The sequence below is a fragment of the Halichondria panicea genome, chromosome 9, assembly GCF_963675165.1.
Source record: "Halichondria panicea chromosome 9, odHalPani1.1, whole genome shotgun sequence".
NCBI classification, from domain to species: domain Eukaryota; kingdom Metazoa; phylum Porifera; class Demospongiae; order Suberitida; family Halichondriidae; genus Halichondria; species Halichondria panicea.
In genome coordinates, this window is record NC_087385.1 from 1,593,330 (window position 1) to 1,604,845 (window position 11,516).

General features: G+C 45.8%; 3 protein-coding genes across 3 annotated transcripts; 1 reads left to right on the top strand and 2 right to left on the bottom strand.

Moving 5' to 3' along the window:
* Nucleotides 1-327: 327 nt before the first annotated feature.
* LOC135341029 (uncharacterized) lies at nucleotides 328-4,108 on the bottom strand. Its single transcript, XM_064537495.1, has 5 exons — nucleotides 3,540-4,108; nucleotides 3,259-3,413; nucleotides 2,919-3,104; nucleotides 1,897-2,047; nucleotides 328-1,786 (listed from the first exon to the last, which is right to left on the bottom strand). Exons 1-5 carry the CDS (start codon nucleotides 4,024-4,026, stop codon nucleotides 498-500), a joined length of 2,268 nt encoding a protein of 755 aa, XP_064393565.1. The 5' UTR covers nucleotides 4,027-4,108; the 3' UTR covers nucleotides 328-497.
* Nucleotides 4,109-4,236: 128 nt separating this feature from the next.
* On the top strand, nucleotides 4,237-10,270 carry LOC135341030 (ribosome quality control complex subunit TCF25-like). The gene is made up of 18 exons (XM_064537496.1): nucleotides 4,237-4,443; nucleotides 4,527-4,664; nucleotides 4,712-4,839; nucleotides 4,933-4,998; nucleotides 5,054-5,095; nucleotides 5,256-5,333; nucleotides 5,477-5,573; nucleotides 5,630-5,729; nucleotides 5,781-5,874; nucleotides 6,805-6,854; nucleotides 6,915-6,957; nucleotides 7,726-7,831; nucleotides 8,116-8,351; nucleotides 8,803-8,961; nucleotides 9,222-9,312; nucleotides 9,429-9,508; nucleotides 9,734-9,839; nucleotides 9,984-10,270. Exons 1-18 carry the CDS (start codon nucleotides 4,309-4,311, stop codon nucleotides 10,182-10,184), a joined length of 1,950 nt encoding a protein of 649 aa, XP_064393566.1. The 5' UTR covers nucleotides 4,237-4,308; the 3' UTR covers nucleotides 10,185-10,270.
* Nucleotides 10,266-11,516, bottom strand: LOC135341032 (uncharacterized; the record flags this gene model as incomplete). The annotated part of the gene is given in 2 exon segments (XM_064537498.1): nucleotides 10,266-11,402; nucleotides 11,465-11,516. A coding segment is annotated over 1 exon segment (954 nt). The 3' UTR covers nucleotides 10,266-10,438.

The window sequence follows — 11,516 nt, forward strand, 5'->3', positions numbered from 1 at the left end:
AAGCATCTCCCCATTCAAACCCGTGGCCAGGAAAAAAGAAGACAGCTGCGCAAGTCACAACATGATTGCACATAATGGATTTGGTCCCCACTCCCTACAATGTTTATGTTGTTGATTGACTCACTAGTCACTACATGTACTACGTATCTACTGTTCTACTATCATTACCCATACTGTCTATTGGAGTTGCATACTCTTTCCTTACCCATACTAGCATGCATTCTGTTGTGTCTATGTTGTTACTCTTCCCTTGACAAGTCTCTACAAAGAGTGTATACAAAACACAGTGTACATGTAATTGTTTGTTTGATAAAGCAAATAATTATTTGATGAGAAAAGGGTACACAGTGAACACCAAAAAATTGGATATTTTATTTATACAAATCAGCCTGCCCACTATAGATGTTATAAACGCATAGTACAACACATGCATGCATGCACAATGCACCGTGTAGAATGGCATGGACAAAAAAGACCTGGCCTGTTGGTATAGTCTATTAAAAGGGTACTATTTTGTTCAGTTCCACGAGCACCTCGGACATACTGGGTCGATCACTGGGCTCTCTCTTAGTGCAGCGGACAATCAGGTCATACAGTGCAGGACGCTCTCTCTGTATTTGGTGCATCATGTCTCGATAATGTTCAGCACTTGGGAATCGACTAGCGGTCACCTCACAGAGGACAATGCCATAGCTGTACACATCGATCTTGACAGACTGTCTCAGAGGGGGAGTGAGAAGATCAAAGGCTTGAGGGATAACTTCAGGAGGGGAGTAGACTATAGCCCCCTCTCCCATCGTCTGAGCATGTTGCAGGAAGTTGGCTGAGCCGAGGTCAGAGACCTTCCCCTTCCACTGGTGATTGGGCATTCGCTGGAGGAGGACGTTGGGAGCACTCACATCACGGTGGATGATGGGATCGTAGCGCTGGTGCAGGTAGTCCAGAGCTAGGGCAATGTCAATGAAGATTGAGAGGCGGTTTAATGGTACCAGTTGATTCGTCTCGTATGCTTGTCTAAGATTTATGTCAAGAAGCTCTGTAATGATGAGAGGAGGGGATTGATTGGCTTGATTTTGCTCATCAAAAATAGCTCCAATGAATTGCACAAGGTTTGGATGTCGTACTTCAGCCAATAGCTTCATTTCTCTCTCCATTTTTTCGATGTGGATTGGGACAGCAATTTCTTTGTGTAGTTGCTTGATGGCCACCCTGACTGTTCCCTCCAGCACCTCCCCCCACCCTCCTTTGCCAATTCTCCTGCCAATGATCACTCTGTTGGCCGGTATCCTCCACACCTCTGTGTTGTGTGCTGCCAACTCTTTCGTCTTGCCTTCTAACTCACTCCTGAGAGCTATGATTTGAGCACATAGGTCAGCTTCTCTTCTGTTGCCATCTTGGACTGTTTGTTGAGCTTCTCTGAGTTGTCTCTCAGTGTCTACACAGTGATGGTTGGCCTCGGTTAAGTTTCGTTTTTTTGTAGCTAATTCTTGACCTTGAGTAGCCAATTCTCGATCCTTATTTTGTAACAATTGTTCACAGCAACGTTGAGTGTCCTGTTCTCTCTGCTCTGCTGCTCGTAGCTGTTGTTCCAGAGCCCTCACCTGGTCTTGAGAGGAGTGGTCGCTGGTCACACTGACTGATGAGGCACGAGCAGTTTTTTGTCCGATCTCTATCCTCTTTTCTCTCAGTCGCTGGCTGGAGCCTCTAGTGTTGTTGTGGGCCACATCAACAATAGCCCACTTCCCAGCTGTGGGTTCAGCACCAGACGTTGATGGTCCAGTTAACTCTACGGGAAGTAATAAAATCATAACAGCATACACACAGTCGTATAGTACTATTATAGCCGAGTGTATTTGTCTACCAGATTTACAGCTATATGTACTCCTCTATCCTCACCGAATCTCAGTATGGTTGTCTCTGCAATGTTATCTCCCCCCCTCTCCCGACGGCCTCCAAACACGAGGACCTCAGTGACCCCTGGTCCGAGACTGGTGGCTGTGGTGGAGTGGTGACAACGTGGTTTCACAGAAGACTCAGGATGTGACACCTGGAGTCAAAACATGGGCTATAAACATGGGCTATGATGTGTACGACAACCTGTTTGAGCAAAAGCAACGTGATTGGTGGCCTCGATCCTAGGCAGTACTTCCTCAAAGAGTGGGCCTGGTATCGACTGCTTGCGCATGCGCTAACCATTAGGCAGATACCGGCTAACGCAGGATAACAACGTGTATGCTCAGTACCGTATTACTGGAATGTTTTGCGAACTTTGCGATGGTTGATCAATTCACAACAATAAAACCCGCAAAACCTAGTAAATACACACGATCCTTGCCAAAACGCAATAGTTAGATAGTAAAGGGTTAAAATTTCTGCTGATTTGGCTCATTCGCAAAGGTTTTTCACCCGCAAAATATTCTAGTAATACGGTAAAACAATGACGTCGATCACAACGAACGGAAGTGGATTGAAGGAAGTACATAGAAAGTTCGATTGAAGCCCATCTGATAGCATTCTGATAGCTACCTGTAGCCTGCTATATTAACAAAAGACTCACAGCCTGCAACAGTGTAGATGACAATCGTCTGAACGGAGTGAGCTGACAACTAGGCTATATGGACAGGCCACGCCCATCTAATACCAACTTCGGTGAAAATCTACTATACTACTGCTACTGCAGAAAGAAAATAGCTGTACAACAAATCTACAGCTCTGTCTCTAGCTAGCTAGCTATAGAGCACTTTTAATAGTTTGTCCTGATAAATTTAGTATTATAAGGAAATTTTACGGGAAAAAATATCCCAATAACTTTGCGCATGCGCAAGCAGTCATCTCCTCAGGGGAGGCCAGTGAAGGAGGCTATGTGATTGGTATCTAAATCTACAACAAAAGCTAGAGTAGCGCTGGCTGAAACTTACTTCTGCCCACTTGCCAGTGTCAACATCAAGTATCCACATGCCCCCCAGTGTCTTGTTGTAATTATCCAGTCCTCCATACACCAGTAGTTGAGGGTGGTCTTCGCTATAGTTGAGACAGCAGGCAGCATGGAATGCCCTCTCCACTGGCCATGGCTCTCCCTGTACTGGCTTCACCTTAGTCACCTCCTATATACATTGTACACACAGTGAATACATCTAACTTTGTGTGGTCAACCTAATTATACAACAAATGTGGCCATGTCAAATACAGGTGCTTACACACACATACAGGTGGTGTATTGCTGACTAATCTTATTGCTGACTAATCTTACAAACTCACCATTTTCCTGAAGTCGAAAACGTAGACATCATTAACCCTATGGTTTGGTTGTGTCCCTCCAAAGAGGACTGCCCTGTGCTGGTCCAACTTGGTGAATGAAAAGCCAGTACAGGGAGGAGGTCTCTCTCCTTTGAGTTCAGGGGACGACCAGACACCTGGAAGTGGGTTTGGATTGAGCAACTAGCCACAACTATTGTTGGATAGTATCACGTAGTCGATTTTATACAATTTACAAATTCTCTACTGTAAATAGCTCGCGTGCAGTGGTGATCGACACTTACCATTTTTTACATCAAAGAGATGGAACTCATTTGTCCATCCACGTCCATCAGTGTATCGTGTGTTCCTGGTGAATGTTGATCCTGGTTGTGTGGGACCAATACCGAGTCCTCCAAAGCAGCACAGAGTTCTCTCATCCACGCTGACAAGTCCACAGTAAGACTTTTTAACAGGTTGATCACCAGTGGTTTCAACTTCGGTCCACTGGAGAGTGTCCAGATCAAGCTTGTACATGTCATTGACGTAATCATGCCCATGACTACAAAATGCGTAGAGGCAACGACCTACACAAACAGAGCAACCACCCCACTCTCCAGGGGGTGGAGGTCCAGTGGTGGGCAAGAGGCTCCACTGCTCAGTTCTTGAGTCATACACAGCAATGATGTTAGATCCCAGTCTATGACAAAGCCCCCTCCAATAGTAATGGCGTCCATCAGCTTCAGCGGAGAATGGTAGCGCACAAGATGGTGGTTCAACAGGAGCTTGCATCGTCTGTAAAAAGTGAGTGAACAAATGAGAGTGACTAGATCACACTCACACAACAGAATGATGACACTCACTAGTTGGTGCATGTGAGTGCATGTGAGTGTCTAGTTGGGCGGAGCCCGACCGTCCCTGACAACAGAAACACAGAAAAACTTCGCACATGTACCCAGGCCGAGTTGTGTCTAAAATAACGCTACACCTAGATCGAAATAAGCAAAAGATAAACAGATGATCTTTACCTTTTGCCTAGTATTGTAGCTACAAACTTACACTCCATGTAATAAGATGTCCTCCCGAGCTCTGCGACGGCTCCATGAGGAGCCCACTGTGATCAGAGTAGGGGAGCAGTCAGAGGAGGGTGAGGAGGAGAGTGGTCCTCTGTCAACCAGAGGGAGTAAACCACGCAACCTTTTTGCCATGGTGAGCTCATCATCATTGACACTTACAGTTCAACTTTTCCCTTGGTATGGTAGCTAGGTAGTAACGCACACACACCTACACAGCTGAATGAAGATCACGAGTCCAGTGATGCTGGTGATGAGGACGAAAGTGGTACTCCTGTCGCCAGCAGTCATGTGACACCGGTAACAAAGAAAAAGAAAAAGAAAAAGGGCAAAAAGAAAAACTCCAAACCTAATCAGGTTAGTGTTACTATATAATTGTCACATGACTGTCACATGATCTCTAGTCCCCAGACGAAGACGTTGATGCTGCTATACATGAGGTCAATCAAATGCTGGGTCAAGTGAAGGTACTGTCGAGTCCTGCTGTTGCCATGGCAGCAGTATACAAGTCCATCCTCTGTGTGGACAGAAGGTGTGTTGAACTCATGGCCTGTTTGAGATGTTAGCATTATAATAGCTGTTGTGTTGTGTGCAGTTTATCACTCTCCCGACCTCGTCTCCATAGGTTACTGAATGCTAATAGTGAGATGAGGAGGATCTTTGGGTCCAGAGTGGTGAGGGGGGAGGAGAGGTGGGTCACGCATCACTATCTTTGTCTGTACTGGTATATTTTGTCCTCTCTCCAGAGCACCGAAATCCCACAAAAGGACTCACCTCAGAACTACAGCGTGAGTATAATATTATTGGCTGGTTGATTATGCACCTGTACGTGTGTGAGACTTCTATAAGTATTGACTTGGGCAAAAAGTTTCACTGTACATTTGCCCATCTTTGTAGTATAGGAGTTGTGTATGATACGTACATTAGGGAAATTGTATTCTCCCTCAGTTTGGCCACTCCTCGAGACACCTGGCCAAAAATGGACAAGCCAGGGCTCTCAATGAGAATGGCCCAATCAAAGGATGGGTGAGTAACAACAGTTCGCTGGAAAGTCCACTCTCCACCGATTAAACAAAGCACACTTCTTTTTTTCTATTTCCAGCTTTGATGAACATTAATTGTATGCATTATGTGTATCAAGCGAGAATCTCGTTTCTCTCTCTGTACAGGTGTCAGTATTTTGTGTTTGAGCACTCGAGTGAGTACCAGAAGGTCCAGTTCAAGTTCTGGGAGGCTACAGACACCTTTGACCCCAATGCAATTGCTGTGAGTCAGACAACAGAGTTTTGAATAATGAAAAACTGTTACTCCCTCTATTTTAGGCTGTACTCCATGCCCACCCCTACCACAATGACTCCCTCCTCCAACTCAGTGAGGTCTGCAAGATGAGCGAGGATGTACAGATGGCTGCCGAGCTTGTAGGTGAGTCACATGACTGTTACTTGATGATATAGTTTTCATACACCCTCTCAGAGCGAGCACTGTACTGCTTCGAGTGTTCCTTCCACACTCTGTTCAACATCACTCAGGGCAACTGTCGACTCAGCTATTCCCTCGCTGAAAACAGGTCTGTGCACTCTTACCCCGCCCCCCCTTACCTCTGACTGTGTTTCTACCCACTACTACCCCCTTGCCTCTGATTTTGTTTCCCCTCACTACTACCCCCTTACCTCTGACTGTGTCCCCCCCACTACTACCCCTTACCTTTGACTGTGTCCCCCCACTACTACCCCTTACCTCTGACTGTCCCCCACTACTACCCCCTTACCCCTATGTTCCCCCCACCCCCACTACTACCCCCTTACCCCTGACTGTGTCCCCCCACTACTACCCCTTACCTCATGTACCACTGACAATGTTCCTCCACTACTACTCCTTACCCCTGACTATGTCCCCCCACTACTACCCTTACCTCTGACTGTGTTTCTACCCACTACTACCTCCTTGCCTCTGATTTTGTTTCCCCTCACTACTAACCTCTCACCCTCTGACTGTGTCCCCCCCACTACTACCCCTTACCTCTGACTGTCCCCCCACTACTACCCCCTTACCCCTATGTTCCCCCCACTACTACCCTTACCCCTGACTGTGTCCCCCCACTACTACCTCCTTACATGTACCTCTGATAATGTCCCTCCACTACTACTCCTTACCTCTGATAATGTCCCCCCACTACTACCCCTTACCCCTGACTGTGTCCCCCCCCCCCCCACTACTCCCCTTACCTCTGACTGTGTCCCCCCACTACTACCTCCTTACATGTACCTCTGATAATGTCCCTCCACTACTACTCCTTACCTCTGACAATGTCCCTCCACTACTACCTCCTTACCCCTGACTATGTCCCCCCACTACTTCCCTGACCTCTGACTGTGTTTCCCCTCACTACTATCCCCTTACACCTTTGACTGTGTTTCTACCCACTACTACCCCCTTACCTCTGACAGTGTCCCTCACTACTAACCCCCCTTACGTCTGACTGTGTTTCCCCTCACAGGCCATTCTTCATAGCTCTGTTCCGTCATCTAAACTATGTTGGAAGAAGAGGTGAGTACTAATACAGAGAGGGCTAGTACTAAATGATCATCTCCTCTTCCTCGCTCACAGGATGTCATCGCACAGCTTTGGAGTTCTGCAAGCTATTACTGAGGTACATGTACACAGTGCCTAAGACTTGTTATGCCTCGGTGTGCATGCGCAAGCGAGGTATACAGTAGTGTGTCTGTGTGTGTGTGTGTGTGGTCTGTGTAGACTGCTACAGCTGCTCAAGGATCAATCAAGTGCAAGTAAGAGTTTCTATAGGCTTCTAGTCATGTTTACTTGGATTTTCATTCATGAATTTGCAAAATAATGCTTCATTCTCGAGTTATGCCTAGTTTATTTGGAATGCCATTGCAGCCTTTTCAGAAGAGTGCGTAGCAAAACTTGTCCATGGAGTGTTGCTACTCTACTTAGTAGTTAGTTCTGCACTAGAATGCTAGCTATTGGTAGCTGCAACAGTGAGAAGAGAGCTGCAAGGCTCTGCTGTACTGATGCAGCCATTAATCTTAGGCTTGAACTTTTGGCATCGATCGTTTTTAATATCAATCATGGTCGATCATTACCCACTCTTTGAGTTCTGGATTCTGTCTGCATGCAGCAAAATTAATCAATGCAAAAATGTTCATCAAATATTCATGATTAAATGTGTGTATAAAAGCTATTAGTAGCTTTATGTTATGTAGCATGGCACCTCCACCGAGGCATCAGCACCTGCGGTGCTTTCATTCATGTGATAATCACTCCTAGAGTCGTACAAGTCCTTACTAAACTCACACACTGTCGTCTCAGCTAACAAATAAAACATGGCATTTATTCATGACATAATAATTTATATATAATTATTATATTTTTGTGTATTTTCTGCTGACCCCTCCAGTTTAGACCCTGACGGAGACCCTCTGTGTGTCCTGCTCATGATTGACTACCATGCCCTCAGGGCAGAGCAGTACACCTTCCTCACCGATCTCCACACACAGTGGGAGGTACGTTATACTGTATAGTGGGTATATTTGAGGGTAGAAATTTTCGCGTAAATGCCTTTAGAAAAGTTTTTGCTGATTTAATTTTCGTGGAATAGCAGCCTTTTTGCAGTGTGCATGTATGCATATTAAATTCGTGGTTATAAATATTCGCAGTATATACATGCTTAATCTGCGAAAACCATTATACCCTCGAAATATACCCGCTATACGATAATTATATATTGTTGGTTGACCACTCTTTGTAATTATACACTATTCACTATTGTGTTCATTTCTCCTTGCAGCCAAATCGTAATTTGAGTCAGCTTCCAAATTTCGCATTCTCCATACCACTGGCTCAGTTCCACTGCCGGTCACCATCATTGGAATCAGAGACAACTGTATCGGAATGTGACCGTGGCCTGCAGGAAGCTCTTATCATGTTCCCCAGTTTGCTGATACCCCTACTGGACAAGTGTGGTGTGACCCTTGACCCCAATATTATGAAACATTACTTCTTCAGTACTGCTGACATGGGAAGGTAACCCATCTACTGTACTGTATGCAGTCACTGTAAAGGTTGCTGTATAGTGACCTCACTAACAACGTTACTGTCCTTACGGAAATGTGTCCGTTCTAGCTTACAATTATACAGTACTTAAATTTCTGTGTGTGTGTGTAACCACCATTATGTGCTTGATTTAATTAGTGTACATGATAATGATTATCTTTCAACACTATTTCACGTACCGTATAGCGCGAAATTTTCGAGGCACTTATATTTCGTGGATTGGCCTCTAAAAGCCATTTCGTTGCACAATGTTCGCGGAATGACTGCTTACCGGAAGCCACGCCTTTAAATATTTGCATGATAGCAGGTAATTCTTATTAACGAACACTTTTCGTGGACTTAATTTTCGTGTAGAATTCCAACCCACGAAATCCGCGAAAATTAAGCCCCTCGAAAATTTCGCGCTATACGGTATCCCCAGGGAGCCCAAAAGTCTTCAGGTGTTGCTACAGCTGTATATAGAGCGAGGCCACTCCCTCTGGAAGGAGCCGGAGGTCCTCACTTGGCTGGAGGCCAACTCCCGACAGGTTGTGGCTAGGGTGAACTCGGGGGACCCTCTAGTGACACAGTGCACAGACAAGTGAGTCAGTGGAGATTAGTACATGCCTACACTACATACTGTGCTGGTAAAGAAATTTACCATCAGTGTCTTAATTATTATAGCCACCCACGCTTACATAAGATTGCTGTCTAGCTTGTAGGCCCAGTAAATAGAACAAGCCATGCTCGATAACATCCCTGGCCCTTTGATCATGTACCGACTGCATAACATTTATATTAATGTGCTCTACAATTGCTTAGCTTGCCCAGCTATAGAGTAAGAGTGTTTCACTTATACAGGAGAAAGAGGAGGTTTGTGGGTACACCCAGGAATATCCACAGACATGTTGTCATGTCCGACTTTGATCGTGTAGCAGCTGCACTGCCCAGGGTACGTATGTTTAACCTACAGCACTCACACACACTAGAGCATTGTGGTAGAGTCATCAGCATCAGTTCACACAGTTTTAGATTGTTATCTCACGAACCCCTCACCCCCACACACAGGATCACGGTGAGTCTGCTATTCTCTCGTACGACCCTCTCCCCCCGACTGACTCAGTCTCTGCCTACACCAGACCTCCGAGGTAAGGATTACATGTACATGCCTTATGAAATTGAATTATAGTGTTAATGTCACTGGTTACTGATCTTCTGGCTGGCTAGTTTTAGGTGAAATGTTCATGTGAACAATGTTATATTGATATAATTATGCAAACTGTACGTACAGTACTGCTTGGAAACATGTTTATTCTTTTAGACAAATTCGATCATAGTACAATTAATGTTTTCCCCTCCCCTCCCCTCCCTAGGCGGCTCCTGCCAGCTGGTGCAGAGGATGAGAACCCGTTCATGTTGTTCCTACGCTCAATGTTGCCCACCTTCAACACACAGATGCCACCCAATCCACCAGCAGGGGTAAGCCCCGTCTCAATTATTCTGCTTTAGCTCTCACTTGACTGTACTGATTACTTTCGGGCCTAAATTAGAAGAAACAAAAGCTTTCCGTAGCTTCTCACAATCATCTTTACTAACTTATTAGTTCTCCTCACTCTCTTGCAGGGTATGGCTGGGCACCGATTAGTCCCTGAGGCTGCAGTAGAAGATATGGGCGGAGCTCAAGGGGGCATGGAGGGTAACCCAGGGAGACCGCTGGATCTACAGGCTACCGTCCAATCATTGATCAGAACACTCCAGGATGTTGTTCAATACGTACCCCAAGAGCCGGAGGAGGAGGGGGACTGGTCTAGTGACTCAAACTAATAACTACAGAGTTGTGATGTGATTTGTTGTGTTATCAATTTCACATTAATTTTTTCATGGCTGCGATTTATAATTTTGACACATTGTATCCGATAAACATACATGTCCAATTATAGCTACTATACATAGCTATAATTATACATGATCAAAGCATGAGATTATTATGACTGTATAATTATACATGTTAACAGACTATAGCTACACATGCATGCATGATCGAGGTAATGCTGTATAACAAACAATGGTGGTAAAGTTCACAGTTCCTTATTCCCAGCTTGCCATGTTCCACTCTCTTTCTGTCTTTGCTTGGCTTGTTGGGATGCTGCATACCTCTCCTCCGCCCCCTCAATCTTCCCCAGCTTCCCAGACCGATAGTCAGTAAACGCCTGCTCTATCTCCTCCCAAGTGTTCATCACAAATGGACCACGTCTGGCAACTGGCTCGTTGAGGGGAATCCCGGCAATTAGTAGCACACGGAGCTCGCTGTCCTCTCCACCTTCCATTCTGAACTCTGACCCCTTATCGAGCACCACCACTTGTCCCATCTCTGCTCCTCTCCTCTCAGCTCCAAGGTAGCCACGCCCCCTATACACGTAACAGAATCCATCGTACTCCTCTGGCACGTGCTGTGAGAACACTGTCCCAGGTTGCAGTCGAATATCCAGGTACATCATCGGAGTTCTTGTCTCTATCACAGCTCGAGTGCCCAGGCTCTCTCCAGCAATTACTTTCACCCACACTTTCCCCTCCTGCTCTGTCACTGTAGGGATCAACTCAGCAGCCGTGTCCTGATAGCGAGGAGGAATCATCTTGTCTTTGGCCGGAAGATTTACCCAGAGTTGAAATCCCTCCACACGACCGCCATTCTTCATGATATCATCTCCAGGCATTTCAGCATGCACGACACCAGAGCCAGCAGTCATCCATTGCACCCAACCTTCCTTGAGGTGTCCCGAGTTGCCGACACTGTCCTTGTGTTGAAAGCTACCCTCAATTATGTAGGTGACTGTCTCGAAACCTCTGTGTGGGTGATCAGGTGCTCCCACTGCCTCTCCTGGTTTGTGCACCACCGGTCCAAAATGGTCCAACATGAGGAAGGGATCGGAATAGGATATTCGCCCACCGATGGGTCGCTTTACAATGAAACCAGCACCCTCCCTCTGCTGGTGAGCAGTCTCGAATTGTTTGATTCCTCTTTGCTTGGACATCGTCAGACAACTGAAAATTGAGAACAGAAGTATTTGAAATTCCCTTTTGTACATTTTCAGTGAGGTACTCACTTGCCCTGTGGTTGAATGTGAGAAATATCGTCCTGTCAGATATTGGAGTCTT